At 44.3% G+C, this 18215-nt stretch overlaps 1 protein-coding gene across 1 annotated transcript in view; it reads right to left on the bottom strand.

Moving 5' to 3' along the window:
• Positions 1–442: 442 nt before the first annotated feature.
• The window catches only part of REX1BD (required for excision 1-B domain containing), a 135374-nt gene continuing 117601 nt past the window's right edge, over positions 443–18215 (bottom strand). Inside the window, exon 6 of the mRNA XM_068233906.1 lies at positions 443–463. Within this exon, the coding sequence (XP_068090007.1) occupies positions 458–463 (6 nt within the window). The 3' untranslated portion in view covers positions 443–457. The remainder of the gene's footprint in view (positions 464–18215) is intronic.

The raw sequence follows: 18215 nt of genomic DNA, 5'->3' as shown, positions 1-18215 counted from the left end.
TTCCACCTCCACCACCTTGAGTCTCGTGTTATATGTCGCCATGTCAGTGCGCACTGCAGCAATAGCGTCTTGAAATGTACGTTTTATGTCATCTGCCATAGCATGCATATCAGCAAGTGTAGGGGATTTGCGCGATTGATCAGCTTTCTTATTACTCACGCTGGCGGTGGATTCCGGGGAGGAAGGCTGTGAAGTAGGCCCGTCTCCTGTCGGCGCCATCTTGGAGGCCTGGTTCTTCTTTTGAGATCGAAAGATCTCTGGAACGGTTTTGCCTTGGAGGGCAGGAGTGGTCCCCAGATTGGGTGTAGAGCTTTGTTGCTTTCTGGTGGAGCGAGCACTCATCGTGTGTCGGCCGGGAAGAGCGGAGAAGCTAGCTAGAGCGGAGGGTTAGCGGGAGCTCCGGGTTTAAGCAGCCATCTCCATTGTGCGTCAAGCCACGCCCCCATTTTTACATTTGTTAACCCTGTAAAGAGAGAGGTCAGATTAGTAGCTGCCACTATCATGTTTTAGCAGATTGCATATTGAATCAGCATAATATAAGCATATGTTGCATAAATATCAATGAGGGAGATAGGTGGACAGTAGAAATGCTTTGACATATCTTAGACCAGCATACAATACCAGACTACGCCTGCTCGTACAGATACTGTTTAAGCTGTCCTAGCAGGAGGAGATGGGGCAGGAAAAAAAAAGAGCAAGAAAGCTTAACGGTCCCTGAAGTTCTGTTCAAAAAATTGTAGTGCACCTTTAGGATTATCAAAAAAATGAGTCGTGCCTTCATGGATGATTCTCAGTCTGGCTGGATAAATCATAGAATAAAAGATTCCTTTGTCCCGAAGCTTCTTTTTGATATAAAAAAAATGTAGCTCTCCGTTTTTGCAGTGCAAGCGAAAAGTCTGGAAAGACTTGAATTTTAGTATTGCCATGGATGATATCTCCTTTCTACCGTGCTAGTTTCAAAACAGTGTCTCGGTCTCTAAAATTAAGGAAGCGTGCAATAAATGGCCTTGCTGGGGCGCCAGGTTGTGGCGCACGGCCTGGGATCCTGTGGGCACGTTCTACTACAAATGCGTTAGAAAGGCACTTTGTGCCGAGTGCATTCTTCACCCATTGTTCCATAAAAGCTTCAGGGTTTGTGCCCTCCTCCCTTTCTGGTAACCCGATCAAGCGGACATTATTACGCCTTAAGCGATTCTCCATATCGTCTATTTTTTCCCAAGTAGCAGTACCTGATGTTTGGAGACGTTGAATTTGTCCTGGGTCCGGCTTCATTTGATCTTCTAGTGTAGAGATTCTGGCTTCTGCATCCGTTGTTCGCTGACGCAGATTCCTTAAATCTTGTCTTAGGAGGCCTACCTCCACCCGCATTTCTTCAATCTTAGACGTGAGGCAGGTCTTAGATTCGGCTATAGCTGCCAGGAGATTAGCGTATATGACAGCAAGAGTAGGTTCTTCTGCCTCCGGGATCGGAACCAGTGCCGGGGGTTCCGTATCACTGGATGAGCTGTCATCATGCGTCTCGGCTGTAGTTGCCTCATGACTGCAGGCCCCGCCACCATCTTGAGGATCTGGCCGTTGGAAGTGGGCAAGCTTCTCCGCCGTTGTTTGCTGTTTTTTTTCCTTCGGCATCACGGTAAGGATATTTCAGGGGTGTCTCTCTGCTGGATCCGAGGGGTCTGCTGTAAAAAGAGGTGCTGTGGTAGAGGATGTTAGCACCGGATTAAGCGGCAATGCAGGAGCTCAGTTAGAACGCATCTAGCTGCATCGAGTGCTGGCTCCGCCCCCTCATGTACATTTATTGAGCTGTTCAACGTTGTATACAGAGGCACCAGAAGTATAAAATCAGCTAAAAAAAAAAAAAAAAAGTTAAAAATGCTTGGAAGGCAGTGGTGGACTTTCCTCCTATAAGCAGACACAAAAACTGTCAATTTCAACAAACATAAATTTATTGGCATTATACTCCACGAAGTGCTGAGATGCGTTTCACAGGTATAGTCCTGCTTCTTCAGGCAATAAAAAAGGGGGAGAGCATACAACAGTTGTATGTCAGGGATGCCCCAGGCGCCTCTTATTGAGCTGAGCTGATTTCATATTGCTTTGCTAGTTACTGTACCTCAATGTAGGAGAACTATTTTCCTTTTCTTTATTTGGTTCCTTTATCATTTTGTATGCTATACTTTATATGATCCATGCAGCCCATGTTGGGTCTATGCAGAACCACTGCATATTTTGTATTTGCTGAAAAAAAATTGTCACTTTGTGTCTAATAAAATATTTTCAAACTAAAATGTTTCCCAGATTTGAAAAATATGGCTTGCAGCATTTGATCTCAGGTTTATGCAAAGCAAATATCCCATAGCATTCAGTGTCAAGTTGTCAATAGAGATGGCCCGAACCTCCGATTTTCGATTCGCGGACCGCGAACACGAACTTCCGCAAAAGTTTGGTTTGCGCGAACCACAATAGACTTCAATGGGGAGGCGAAATTTGAAAACTAGAAACACTTATGCTGGCCACAAAGGTTATGGAAAAGATGTTTCAAGGGGTCTAACATCTGAATTTTTGCATGGATGAGTGGGATAGACGCCAAAAGTCCTGGGGAAAAATCTGGATTTGACACAAAGCAGTGTTTAAAGGGCAGAAATCACATTGAATGCTAAATTGCAGGCCTAAAGTGCTTAAAAACATCTTGCATGTGTATAAATCAATCAGGGAGTGTAATTAGAGTACTGCTTCACAATGACACACCAAACTCACTGTGTAATGCACCGCAAACAGCTGTTTGTGTAGTGACGGCCGTGCTGGACTGGTGCGCACCATGGCGAGAGTGCAGGCCAGGCCATATGGTCACCGGGCTGTGGTAGCTCAATGATAGAACAACAGTGACTGTCCAGCTGATCAAATTTGGTCTGTCCACAATGAAGCAACGACCTTATCATCCTGGGTGTTTTAAAAATTCAGGAATCCACCTGGAGTCCTGGACCCAGTTGGTGGTGGCGGAGAAGGCAGCGGGCAGAGATGTTGTGTGAGGAGCGACTTAGTCTTGGGGCAGGCAGTCACATAGCGTGCAGGCAGAGATGCTGTGTGTGGGAATTGACTTAGTCTTCGGACGGGCAGTAGCCTTCCGGGATCCATGCCTCATTCATTTTGATAAAGGTCAGGTACTGAACACTTTTGTGACTTAGGCGACTTCTCTTCTCAGTGACAATGCCTCCAGCTGCGCTGAAGGTCCTTTCTGACAGGAGGCTTGAGGTAGGGCAAGACAGATGTTGGATGGCAAATTGTAACAGCTCTGGCCACAGGTCAAGCCTGCGCACCCAGTAGTCCAAGGGTTTATTGCTGCTCACAGTGTCTACATCCACACTTAAGGCCAGGTAGTCGGCTACCTGCCAGTCCAGGCGTTGGTGGAGGGTGGATCCGGAAGGGCTAAGGCGAGGCGTTGGACTAAAGAATGTCCGTATGTCTGACTTCACCATGAGATCGTTGGAGCGTCCTGTCCTTGCCTGCGTGGAGATGGGAGAAGGATTACTGGCAGTGGTACCTTTATTGCATTGTGCTGTCACATCATCCTTAAACGCATTGTAAAGCATAGTTGCCAGCTTGTTCTGCAAGTGCTGCATCCTTTCTGCCTTCTGTTGATTTGGAAACATCTCCGCCACTTTGTGCCTACACCGAGGGTCTAGTAGCGTGACCACCCAATAATTGTCATTCCCCTTGAGTTTTTTTATACAGGGGTCCCTCAACAGGCTGGACAGCATGAAAGACGCCATCTGCACAAAGTTGGATGCAGGCTTACTATCCATCTCCTCTTGCTCTTCCTCAGTGATGTCAGGTAAGTCCTCCTCCTCCCCCCAGCCACGAACAATACCACGGGAACGATGAGTAGCACAGGCCCCCTGCGACGCCTGCTGCGGTTGTTCTTCTGCTGCCGCCTCCTCCTCCTCCACCAAAGAAACACCTTCCTCATCATCCGAGTCTGACTCCTCTTCCCCACACGACTCTTCCTCCTCCTCCTCCCCCCTCTGCGCTGCCGCAGGTGTTGAGGAAACATCTGGTTCTGATGAGAATTGATCCCACAACGCTTCCTCCTGTAACTGTTCCTGTTCACGCTCCTCCACAGCTTGATCCATCACTCTACGCACGGCACGCTCCAGGAAGTAAGCGTACGGGATCAAGTCGCTGATGGTGCCTTCACTGCCACTCACCAGGTTGGTCCCCTCCTCAAACGGCTGCATGAGCCTGCATGCATTTTCAATGAGTGTCCAGTTGTTGGGCCAGAACATCCCCATCTCCCCAGAGTGTGTCCTTCTACTGTAGTTGTAGAGGTACTGGGTGATGACTTTCTCCTGTTCTAGCAGGCGAGAGAACATAAGGAGGGTCGAATTCCAGCAAGTCGGGCTATTGCAAATCAGGCCTCTCACCGGCAACTTGTTTCTCCGCTGAATTTCGGCAAAGCGTGCCATGGCCATGTAAGACCGCCTGAAATGCCCACACAACTTCCTGGACTGCTTCAGGACATCCTCTAAGCCTGGGTACTTTGACACAAATCTTTGAATGACTAGATTCAGCACATGTGCCATGCAGGGTACATGAGTCAGCTTTCCCAAATTCAAAGCGGAAATGAGATTGCTGCCGTTGTCACACACCAGGTTGCCGATCTCCAGCTGGTGCGGGGTCAGCCATTGATCCACCTGTTTGTTGAGAGCAGCCAGGAGAGCTGCTCCAGTGTGACTCTCTGCTTTGAGGCAAGTCATGTCTAAGATGGCGTGACACCGTTGTACCTGGCATGCAGCATAGGCCCTGGGGAGCTGGGGCTGTGTCGCTGGAGAGGAGATCGCAGCACCAGTAGAGTTGAACTGCCACTCAGCCAAAGGGGAGGAGGATGACGACAGCGAAGAGGATGTAGCAGGAGGAGAGGAGGTAGCAGGAGGCCTGCCTGCAAGCCGTGGAGGTGTCACAAGTTGGTCCGCTGCACAGCCACGTACTCCCTGCTTGCCATCGGTCACCAGGTTGACCCAATGGGCTGTGTAAGTAATGTACCTGCCCTGACTGTGCTTGGCAGACCAGGCATCCGTGGTCAGGTGGACCCTTGACCCAACGCTGTGTGCCAGAGATGACACCACTTGCCTCTCAACTTCACGGTACAGTTTGGGTATCGCCTTTTTAGAGAAATAATTGAGTCCTGGTATCTTCCACTGCGGTGTCCCAATGGCCACAAATTTACGGAAGGCCTCAGAGTCCACCAGGTGGTATGGTAACAGCTGGCGAGCTTACAGTTCCGCCAAGCCAGCTGTCAGACACCGGGCAAGGGGGTGGCTGGCAGAAATTGGCTTCTTCCGCTCAAAGATTTCCTTCACAGACACCTGGCTGCTGTGGGCAGAGGAGCAGGAACCGTTTAAGGTCAAAGGCGGAGTGGAGGAGGGTCGGCTAAAGATGCTGCACCTGGAGGAGGAAGAGGAGAAGGAGAGTGGCTTTTCTTTTGTGTGCTGCTTTTGCTCTGGTGGTCTTGTCATTGCAGTTTGTGCCTTTTCTGCATGTGCCTTCGTAAGGCAGTTGTCCCTACGTGGGTGTTGGCCTTTCCACGGTTCAATTTTTGGAGGCAGAGAGAACAGATGGCTTTTCTCTGATCTGAGGCAGACACATTATAAAATTTCCAAACAGCTGAGCCCCCCTGGGGTGATGGCATTATGGTGGCATCAGCAGCTGACGTTGAAGGGCATGTTGGCTGGCTGTCCATAGGTGGCGATACATGGCGCCTGACACTGCCATCAGCTGTTTCGAACAACAAGCTCTCCCTGCTTCTTTCAGGAAGTAGTCTCCTCCTACTCCTCTCTAACTCCATCTCTGGACTGTCCCCCTATTCATTTCCTCTATTGGGAACACAGGTATGCACTGACTTGACTAATACAATGTGCAGTCACACAGGTGCAGTTAACAGGTATGCACGGAGTGGTATATCACACTGCGTGCACTCACTTAGGTAGGTGGGTGCACTGAACACAACAGGTAGGTATATGCAGTGATGGATTAAACATATGCAAACAGGTCATAGGGCCACCATTATACCAAAATGTGGTATAATTATGGTGGCCCTATATGTTTAATGGATCTACTGTGTTGAGGTCGGCCCCACCCTTTATCTTTATAGGGTTATTAACTAATCAGTCTGCAAGGCACCATTGCACCCATACTATTTAGACTATATGCAGTGATGGGTATTACAAATGTGCACCTGTCATGTAATGCAAAAAAAAAAAAAAAAAAGATCACAAGCAAATCCATCTATTTGCCCAGAGGGTGGTGTTGCCACTGACCAGCTACCTGTAGGTCCTACAGCGTATTTTACCCTGCATAGGATCACCCAACAGGGTAACATCCAAATAACTGATCGAACTTAGGTCTGAACTAAAAGTGAACTGCAAGTTTAAATTATTATGGTTCAGATAGTCCATGAAACCCTGTATATCTCCAGCCTCACCCTGCCAGATCACCAGCAGGTCGTCGATGCATCTCCTGTACCAGGCAACCGACTCCACGAGGCGGCCCTAACCCCCCAAACCCTCCCACCATCCCATATATAAATTCGCAAGGGAGGGGAATGTGGCTAATCTAGTCATACTTGAGTCAGAGCACCTGATCTGCATATGCTTGTTCAGGGTTTATGGCTACACGTAGAGACACAGGATCAGCAGGATCAGGCTGCCAGGCAACTGGTATTGTATAAAAGGAAATAAATATGGCAGCCTCCATATCACTCTCCTCTTATCAATAAGTCATGTTGATATCATAAATAGATGTTAACATTTTCCTTACATTGATTGTGTATTTTAACTTACCTTATTGGACTAATTGCTTAGGTTCAGAAGCAATAGACAACTGTACCGTGTTGACATTTTGAGGATCAGGCTCATACAACTTCCTCCAAGGAAAATAGATCCACACCTACCATAATGCTGAGACAATAGGCTTGATTCACAAAGCGGTGCTAACCCAGTTAGCACGCCTAAAAACTTTTAGGCGTGCTAACCTTTGCACCAGATGAGTTAGCACCGCTTTGTGCTGCTGATCGCACGCAATAGCGTAATTGCGCACGCAACGCCCTTAGGGTTTAATGGGTGCTGCGCGCGCACCGCGCGATTGCTTTTCGCGAGAGTTTCTTCTTATTACGCCTAAACTCAGTTTAGGCGTGATAAAGGGCTTTTCACCAGCGTGCTAACTGTTAGCACCGCTTTGTGAATCAAGCCTAATATATGTAGAAGCACAAAAAGGAAAGAGAGAGCTCGTCTCATACAAAAAGCACCACTCAATTGTATAAAACGATATGATCATTCATTATTACAAAAATGGCAGGTACACTATATTGTCAAATTAAAACATAATTTAACCACTTCAGGATCACAGGTTTTTTTCCCTTGAAAACCAAAACAACTTTCACATTTCAGCGCTCCTCCCATTCATTCAGCGATAACTTTATTGTTACTTATCACACTGAAATGATCTATATATTGTTTTTTTCACCACAAATTAGGCTTTCTTTGGGTGGTAGTTTTTGCTATGAATTATTTTATTTTATATGCATTGTAAAGGGAATAATAAGGAAAAAAAGAAAAAAAAAGATTATTTCTCAGTTTTCAGCCATTATAGTTTTAAAATAAATCGTGCTTTGATACAAAAAACCCACACGTTTTAATTGCCCATTTGTCCCGGTTATTACAACGTTTAAATTGTGTCCCTAGTACAATGTATGGTGATAATATTTTATCTGGAAATAAAGGAGCATTTTTCCATTTAGGGATTTTTAATACTTTTTCACTTATTACAAGACTTTTTTTTTGCAAAATTAACAGTGATATATTTGCATGACATCCATATTAGAAAAGTCCCTAAGGTAACGATTTATGTAAAAAAAATTAAATGATGTAATTAAAAAAAAAAAAAAAATTAACAACTGTTTTATTTCTGTAACTGTGGGGTAGGGTTGGAAGGGGTTAAAAGTAATTAAATAATAAAAAAAAAAATAAACTTTGGATGTAAAACAGTATACTAGTATAAATAGGTGTATTTTACTTTTTGGCCACAAGATGGTGATACTGAGACCGTGTTTCTATTAATAGAACACAGCCGAAAACGGAAGTGTTGGGTTTTAGAGCTTGCGTGATGTTTGCAAGCTATCAGAAGACACGGGAATGGTGATCAGGATTGAGAATTAAGATTCTCACATCCTGATCACAGATGGAGGGGGCAGCGACGGTGGATCGACGGAAAACAACGCGGGGATCGCGAACGCAACGGTAAGGCAGCAGTACGCATATCTACCCCCCTGATCCGCACGTGAAGTTTAAAGGGGCGTAGATATGCGTACCAAGGATCCTAAAGTGGTTAAATGCCCTTAAAGGACAACTGTAGTGAGCAGAATATGGAGGCTGCCATATTTATTTCCTTTTAAACAATACCAGTTGCCTGGCAGGCCTGCTGATCTATTTGGCTGCAGTAATGTCTGAATCAAACCAGAAACAAGCATGCATCGAATCCAGTCAGATCTGACAATAATGTCAGAAACTCATAATCTGCATATGCTTGTTCAGGGGCTATGGCTAAAAGTATAAGAAGCAAAGGATCAGCAATATAGCATGGCATTACTTAAAAGGAAATAAATATGGCAGCCATCAGATCCCTCTTGCTACAGCTTTCCTTTAAGACCGTCACTGCTGCATATATATATATATATATATATATATATATATATATATATATATATATATATATACATATACATATACATCAATTATTAGAACCCTCTTAGCTTATTTTGTAAAGAGATGATCACATCAGCGCATTAACAGAATAGCACGATGCATGCCAGACAATGGCCTCAATTCACTAAGCAGTTTAGACTAGTCTACAGATGGTTTTTAATCTCCTGATGGTTTGGTGTAATGTTTTAGACCTGTTTTTAGACCTGGTCTAACATCCAGTAATTACACGATTCACAAAGGGAAACAAGGAGTAACCACGCCCACTTTTTTCTGACAGAGATTAGACCAGCTGATTTCTGTAGGTAAAGTAATTCTGCGAGGTATTTTAGATGTGAGGATGGAACCCTTTGAATTAATTATGCAGGAGTTTAATTGTATGCAGAGGAAAGCTCATCAAAGGAGACGGATGTCATTCATCATAGCTACTCATTTATGAATTGCATCTTTTTTGATCATTTCCCCTGCTTTACCAACCTAATTACCAAATGTTTTAGACCAGGTTTAAAAACAGGTCTAAAACATTTGGTAATAGTGAATTCCACTTTGATGCAACTGACCAAACCATCAATCAGTAGACTAAAAACCATCACAGTAGACTAGCCTAAATTGCTAAGTGAATTGAGGCCAATGTGTCCGTTTACAGTTGTGTTGAAGGACACTTTTCATGCACCTTATGCATTACATCGCACGTACAATGCACAATGTGACTTTTCTCTTCCGTTGCAATCCTGTCTTTACAGGATGTGCAACACAATATGCCCTAGTGTGAAACTAGCCTTATTCTTTGAATCTTTTGAAGTCAGTTTACCCACCTTACGACGGCCTAACGACGATCGGCGGCCGCAAAGTGGCTCCCCCCTGGGGCCGGAGATTGCAGGGGACAGCGCGCGCATCGCTGCTAACGTGATGGAGCGGAACTCCGCCAACAGTTCCCCAGCGGCGATCCACTATCAGACTCTTAGACGGCAAAATTGACGTCTATTTACATTGTGCAGCACTGTGATCTATAGCAGCGCTGTACTGGGAACAGCCGTGACACTCAGCTGTCCCCTAGAGAGGGTCACAGAGCCAGGGCCGAGCCGAGGCATAGGCTGGAGAGGCTCCAGCCTCAGGGCGCAGTGTAGGAGGGGGCGCACAATTCATTCAGCTGTCATTCCTAATTGTGTTTTAAGCAGAAAGAAATAAGAAAAGGGGATACATAGCAGTGACTGCAAGCCAGATAACTAGATATTAAGGTGTTGGGGAGGTTGTGGGCCCTGTGGCACCTCTTAGTCTAATAGCAATCAGCGTGTGACGGCTGGGGTGGGAGGGATGGGGGGCGCACTTTGGTGTCTCAGCCTTGGGTGCTGGAGGACCTTGTCCCGCCTCTGCACAGAGCGATTGGCTCTCATAGGCTGTCGGGGGAGGGAGGGATAAATAAACAAAAAATATACATTTTTATAAAAAAAAAAAAAGATAAATAAATTAATAATAATAAAAAAGCCTGCAGCAGCAATGAGAGCCCACCAATAGAAAGCTCTGTTGGTGGGCAGAAAAGGGAGGGGGAATTATTTGTGTGCTAAGCTGCAATGCTCTGTAGCAAGCTTTTAAAGCTGCAGAGCACTGAATTGTAAAAAACAGCCTGGTCACTGAAAGGGGGGGGGGGGGGTGTGCTTAAGTGGTTAAATTCAGATTAAAGTAGTGTTTAAGACATATTCAGTTGTTCATAATGAACAAAAACTCTTGTCTACTATAAATTGACCATATACAGTGCTGCTTTTGCTTTTTCTGGTTAAGAAACAGTTACATTTACTGCAAAATCCTTTAAGGAGTAAGAGATCTTTGGTCAAGAGAGTTTAAAAATTTGTCAGCATAAATTATAAACTCTTAATCTCCTTTCACTTGGGACTAGAAGACAATAACTTTGCAATGTCAAACCTCTCTGCACCAGGGTTGAAAAATTGAAAATATGGCTTAAAATATCAGATTTAATGCTTTTTTTTCCTTGAAAATCATCTCCCAAACTTTAAACCCAAAGCAGTAATTACATCCAGCCAACACTAGCTTCTGTAAACCCTCTGCTGCCATTAGACTTCTTAAAAAAGAAAGTTGATGTGGAAAAATTATAAATTGTGCATATGTTACGGCCAGAACCCGAAGTTTGGCCACTTCGCGTTGTGGCTGGCCACTTTGGGTTCTGGCTGGTCAATGTGTGAAGTGGCCGCAGCGCTGCGGCCAATTTCCGAAATGAGCCGAATCCTGCCAGCTCCGATCATTTTCCCCGGCGCTGGCTCCGCCCCCGCCTCCCTGCTATCGGCTTTCAGTCAGCTGGAGACACGAGTCCCGCCCTGCACCGAGTCGTTCATGGCTGTAGGAAAACAGAGCTGGGAGCGATGCAGACATTGCTTCTGTCAGCACCCGCTCTGCAGGGATGAATTAATTCCTGCTTTCCTGCCTCTGCTTTCCTGCCTCTGCCTTCCCGCAGCCACGAACGACTCTGGGGGGGGGGGGGACGCATGTGTCCCCCGGCTGTCAGAAGCTGATAGCAGGGAGGCAAGGGGCGGAGCCATCCCCGGGGAAAATGTTCTGAGCCGCCAGGATTCGGCTCATTTCGGACATTGGCCGCAGCGCCGCACATTGACCGGCCAGAACCTGAAGTGGCCAGCTACAACGCGAAGTGGCCAAACTTCGGGTTCTGGCTGTAACACATATAACAAACAGGGTACATATTAGTTAAAAGGTTCCATAAGAAAATGTTTAACCCCTTAGTGCTAAGTGGACGATGGATGTTTAGATCCAGGAGAAGCCGCTTAGCGGCAATCTGGACGGATATACGCGTCCAGCTGATTTGCGCCAGGTGCGTATACCCGCCGCTCATTTACATCGGCTGCATGGAGGGAAGATTGGTGATAGTGAACTAATGCTCCTTTAGCCAGTCAGAGCCCTTTGATTAAGAATACACATAGATACAACCAGTAACAATATGCATTCTTAGAAATGTTTATAAATACACTGTTTGTCTCTCGCACAGCTCATCTATCAGCACAGATCACTGATTTGTGCTGACAGGTGCTTGGAGAGAGACTGACACAAGAAAATGGTAGGACTTTTTTACATTTTCAATAACGTTTGCCCCCCCCCCACCCACCCCTATATTTTAACCCGGTTCCTGTACTATTGGTTGGACTGAGGTTCTGAGTGGAATACCACTTTTTTCTACTATATTTTAACCCCATAATTGCCAATGAACCCTGATGCTCCATCTCCTTAGCCATTTAGCCTTCCTGATCCCCCCTCTTACTACCCTTTGGTACTTTTCCCCCTCTCTACAGTCTCTACCTACGGTTATTTCTCTTTTTCTATCTTCTATTTTCTTTCTTTGCTCAAAAAAACAAACAAAACAAAACACTGTCCCTTTGTGTAATATGGCGGGGAGGCTGTCCGCCATCCTCCAGCAGAGCAGCAGTGGGGATGGATCAGGTAGCGAATTGTTCCCTGTGACCAACTCTGATGAAGGATCTAAAAACGAAGAGTCCGCACGGCCGCCATCTCGCTGCTTGAGAAAGGATGTTGGGTCAGCTGATGAGAAACCATCACAACCGTCAGAGGCCATAGCAGGGGGCTCAGTGCGGAACACCGCAGCAACTAGCAGCAGTGAGCAGAGCGGAACCAGGAGCAGAAGGGTGGGTGGCTGCCGATGCCTTGCAAGCAGGAGGGACTGGATCATATTTTAAGTGGCATCTGGTCACCCCCTATTCTTATTGCACTCAATATCCCACTGTTTACAGCCACTACTGGTGTGTTGGCATCTACTGACAATTTGGCACCAGTTGACTTTTACCAGTTATTCCCCACAGAGGAATTGTTGCAGCATATAGTCAAGCAGACTAACTTATATGCGCAACAGTTTTTATATGTAAACCCCACTCACTGGCAGCCCACCACTATGCCTGAAATGAAAACTTTTCTTGGCCTAAAACATATTTCACAATGCAGTCCTCTATACGGCTACAATAAACAGGCAGAGGTTTGAATTGCAGTTAAAACTATACATTTTAATGACAATACCAACAGTCTTCCAAGAACTGACCCTGCCCATGACAGGCTTTTAAAGCTGAGACCCCTGTTGATCCACCTCACAGCAGCATTTAGAGACATTTACACCCCAGAGCGTAACATTGCTGTAGATGAATCCCTGGTACCCTTCCATGGGGACTTGGGATAAAACAGTACATCCCAAGCAAGCGGGCAAGATGTGGGGTAAAAATGTACAAAGTATGCGACATACACCTATACATACGCCTTCAACATTTATTTAGGCAAAGACCGCTTATTACAGCCAGCTGGGTGCCCACAATACATCAACAATATTTACTCGGGCAATACAAGAAAGGAGGGGAACAGCACCCACAATATTTCAGTAGGCCTGGGTCTCTAGTTTTTAGAATGGTGACATATATGGCTCTTCTTTAACCTCCTCGGCGTTCTATTGAGATCGCCAGGGAGGCTGCGGGAGGGTTTTTTTTTAATTAAAAAAAAACTATTTCATGCAGCCAACTGAAAGTTGGCTGCATGAAAGCCCACTAGAGGGCGCTCCGGAGGCGTTCTTCCGATCGCCTCCGGCGCCCATAATAAACAAGGAAGGCCGCAATGAGCGGCCTTCCTTGTTTTGCTTAGATCGTCGCCATGGCGACGAGCGGAGTGACGTCATGGACGTCAGCCGACGTCCTGACGTCAGCCGCCTCCGATCCAGCCCTTAGCGCTGGCCGGAACTTTTTGTTCCGGCTGCGCAGGGCTCAGGCGGCTAGGGGGGCCCTCTTTCGCCGCTGCTCGCGGCGAATCGCCGCAGAGCGGCGGCGATCAGGCAGCACACGCGGCTGGCAAAGTGCCGGCTGCGTGTGCTGCACTTTATTTGATAAAAATCGGCCCAGCAGGGCCTGAGCGGCAGCCTCCGGCGGTGATGGACGAGCTGAGCTCGTCCATACCGCTCAGGAGGTTAATGATCAGATGCTCCAGGTACTTTACTAAGAAAGAATGACTGTATCGCTTTTGGTGAAAACGCCATTGGTGCTACTTGTGGTTAATAGCCTGCTGTTTGCCCCAAAAGCTACTGGATAATGTATACGATGTACCATTTTTACTGTGACAAGTGAGAGAATAGAATTTGGGGTGTTTGAAACCTGAGGACTGTGTCATGTGTAACAACGTGAATTTTTTTTTACAATTTTCAAAGTCATGCTCAAAATTGAGCAAAACTGCGTAAGTCCACATATAAAATACTAACATTTGAGTAGGCCTTGGTCTCTAGTTTTCAGAATGGTGACATTTATGGCTCTTCTTCAATTTTCAGATGATCCAGGGTCTCTGCTAAGAATGACTATATTACTTGTGGAGAAAAAAATGGCCTTGAAAAAGCCATTGGTGCTAATTGTGGTTAACAGTCTACTGTGTGCCTAAAAAGCTGATTATGCTTATGGTGTATCATTTTCACCGTGACAAGCGAGAGAATATTTGGGGTGTTTGAGAGCTGAGGCCTATGTTGCATGGATTTTCTTTTGTGACGAAGTGAAAAAAAAAATAGTAAAAAAAAAATACCATTTTCCAAGTTATGTTCAAAATTAAGCATTAACAGCATAAGTGCAAAATGTTACAAAATTGCAACATCTGAGTAGCCCTGGGTCTCTAGTTTTCAGAATGGTGACATTTATGGTTTTTCATGATTGTTCAGATGCTCTAGAAGATTTGCTAAGAAAAAAATGACAACATTACTGCAAAAAGTGGCATTGAAAAAGCCATAGGTGCTACTTGTGGTTAACAGTCTACTGTGTGCCAAAACAGCTATCTGATTATGGTGTATCATTTTAACCGTGACAAGCGATAGAATAGAATTTGGGCTGTATTAGGTTGAGGCCCATGTCATGTGAATTTTTTTTGTGGCAAACTGAATCAAAAGCAAATAAAATTGTTATTTTCATATACGGTACTCTGTACCAAAATATAACACTAGTAAAAAAAAAAAAAAAAAAAAACCTTAGGGACACATCTTTTTAAATATGTATGCCATGAGGATGTATTACTCTTATTAGTAAGGGCTTGAAATTATTGCTAGGCTACAACATGAAAACAGAAATCACAATATAGAAAAAATGCACCTTTATTCCAAATAATATATTGTCACCATACATTGTACCAGACACCTAATTTAAATGTTTTTATAGCCAAAACAAATGGGCAAATAAAATATATGGGTTTTATCTATACAGTAGCATTGTATATTTTAAAACTATCGGGAATGTAATTAGAGAAATGGTGTATTTTTACATTTGTTCCTTGTTTTTCCCTATAAAATACATAGAAAGTAAAGTAATTTCTGAAAACAAGTATCACCTCCAAAAAGCCTAATTGGTGGCAACCCCCCCCCCCCAAGATATAAATCGTTTAGGTGTGAAAAGTAGAAATAAAGTTATTGGCGAATGTATGGGAGGAGCGATGACAGGGGAAAAAGGCTTCCGTTCTTAAAGAGACACCGAAGCGAAAAAAAATATATGATATAATGAATTGGTTGTGTACTATGAATACTTACTAGAAGATTAGCAGCAAAGAAAATATTCTCATATTTTAATTTTCAGGTATACAGTGTTTTTCTAACATTGCATCATTTTATAATATGTGCAGATTACACAACACTCAGCATTCAAAATGATTCTTTCAGAGCAGTCTGTGAACTAATGACCTCTCCTCTGGCAGAGAAAAAGTAAATAGTTCAGGAACACTTGAGATAATAAAAGTCAGAAGACAGCCCTCTCCACGACTTTCAAAGTTGTAGAGCTTAACCACTTGAGGACCACAGTCTTTTCTCCCCTTAAGGACCAGAGCCTTTTTTTCCATTCAGAACACTGCAGCTTTCACGGTTTATTGCTCGGTCATACAACCTACCACCTAAATGAATTTTACCTCCTTTTCTTGTCACTAATACAGCTTTCTTTTAGTGCTATTTGATTGCTGCTGCGAGTTTTAGTTTTTATTATATTCATCAAAAAAGACATGAATTTTGTCAAAAAAATGACTTTTTTAACTTTCTGTGCTGACATTTTTCAAATAAAGTAAAATTTCCTATACATTTGAGCGCGAAAGTTATTCTGCTACATGTCTTTGATAAAAAAAAAAAAACATTCAGTGTATATTTATTGGATTGGGTAAAAGTTATAGCGTTTACAAACTATGGTGCCAAAAGTGAATTTTCCTATTTTCAAGCATCTCTGACTATTCTGACCCCCTGTCATGTTTCATGAGGTGCTAAAATTCCAGGATAGTATAAATACCCCCCAAATGACCCCATTTTGGAAAGAAGACATCCCAAAGTATTCAGTGAGAGGTATGGTGAGTTCATAGAAGATTTTATTTTTTGTCACAAGTTAGCGGAAAATGACACTTTGTGACAAAAAAAAAAAAAAAGTTTCCATTTCTTCTAACTTGCGACAAAAAAAAAATGAAATCTGCCTCAGACTCACTATGCTCCTCTCTGAATACCTTGAAGTGTCTACTTTCCAAAATGGGGTCATTTGTGGGGTGTGTTCACTGTCCTGGCATTTTGGGGGGTGCCTAATTGTAAGCACCCATGTAAAGCCTAAAGATGCTCATTGGACTTTGGGCCCCTTAGCGCAGTTAGGCTGCAAAAAAGTGCCACACATGTGGTATTGCCGTACTCAGGAGAAGTAGTATAATGTGTTTTGGGGTGTATTTTTACACATACCCATGCTGGGTGGGAGAAATATCTCCGTAACTGACAATTTTTTGATTTTTTTTACACACAATTGTCCATTTACAGAGAGATTTTTCCCACCCAGCATGGGTATGTGTAAAAATACACCCCAAAACACATTATACTACTTCTCCTGAGTACGGCGATACCACATGTGTGGCACTTTTTTGCACCCTAACTGCGCTAAGGGGCCCAAAGTCCAATGAGTACCTTTAGGATTTCACAGGTCATTTTGCGACATTTGGTTTCAAGACTACTCCTCACGGTTTAGGGCCCCTAAAATGCCAGGGCAGTATAGGAACCCCACAAATGACCCCATTTTAGAAAGAAGACACCACAAGGTATTCCGTTAGGAGTATGGTGAGTTCATAGAAGATTTTTTTTTTGTCACAAGTTAGCGGAAATTGATTTTAATTGTGTTTTTTCACAAAGTGTCATTTTCCGCTAACTTGTGACAAAAAAAAAATCTTCTATGAACTCACCATACTCCTAATGAAATACCTTGGGGTGTCCTCTTTCTAAAATGGGGTCATTTGTGGGGTTCTATACTGCCCTGGCATTTTAGGGGCCCTAAACCGTGAGGAGTAGTCTTGAACCCAAATGTCGCAAAATGACCTGTGAAATCCTAAAGGTACTCATTGGACTTTGGGCCCCTTAGCGCACTTAGGGTGCAAAAAATGCCACACATGTGGTACCGCCGTACTCAGGAGAAGTAGTATAATGTGTTTTGTGGTGTATTTTTACATATAACCATGCTGGGTGGGAGAAATATCTCTGTAAATGACACATTTTTGATTTTTTTTAAACACAATTGTCCATTACAGAGAGATTTCTCCCACCCAGCATGGGTATGTGTAAAAATACACCACGAAATACATTATACTACTTCTCCTGAATACGGCGATACCACATATGTGACACTTTTTTGCAGCCTAGGTGCGCTAAGGGGCCCAACGTCCTATACACAGGTCATTTTGAGGCATTTGTTTTCTAGACTACTCCTCACGGTTTAGGGCCCCTAAAATGCCAGGGCAGTTTAGGAACCCCACAAGTGACCCCATTTTAGAAAGAAGACACCCCAAGGTAATCCGTTAGGTGTATGGTGAGTTCATAGAAGATTTTATTTTTTTGTCACAAGTTAGTGAAAAATGACACTTTGTGAGAAAAACAATAAAAATCAATTTCCGCTAACTGTTGACAAAAAATAAAATCTTCTATGAACTCGTCATACACCTAACAGAATACCTTGGGGTGTCTTTTTTCTAAAATGGGGTCACTTGTGGGCTTCCTATACTGCCCTGGCATTTTACGGGCCCAAAACCGTGAGTAGTCGGGAAACCAAATTTCTCAAAATGACTGTTCAGGGGTTTAAGCATCTGCAAATTTTGATGACAGGTGGTCTATGAGGGGGCAAATTTTGTGGAACCGGTCATAAGCAGGGTGGCCTCTTAGATGACAGGTTGTATTGGGCCTGATCTGATGGATAGGAGTGCTAGGGGGGTGACAGGAGGTGATTGATGGGTGTCTCAGGGGGTGGTTAGAGGGGAAAATAGATACAATCAATGCACTGGGGAGGTGATCGGAAGGGGGTCTGAGGGTTTGGCCGAGTGATCAAGAGCCCACACGGGGCAAATTAGGGCCTGATCTGATGGGTAGGTGTGCTAGGGGGTGACAGGTGGTGACAGGAGGTGATTGATGGGTGTCTCAAGGTGTGATTA

Source organism: Hyperolius riggenbachi, chromosome 1, assembly GCF_040937935.1.
Source record: "Hyperolius riggenbachi isolate aHypRig1 chromosome 1, aHypRig1.pri, whole genome shotgun sequence".
Classification (NCBI taxonomy): Eukaryota; Metazoa; Chordata; class Amphibia; order Anura; family Hyperoliidae; genus Hyperolius; species Hyperolius riggenbachi.
The sequence above is the reverse complement of the archived record's forward strand: the minus strand, read 5'-3'. Positions and strand labels throughout refer to the sequence as shown.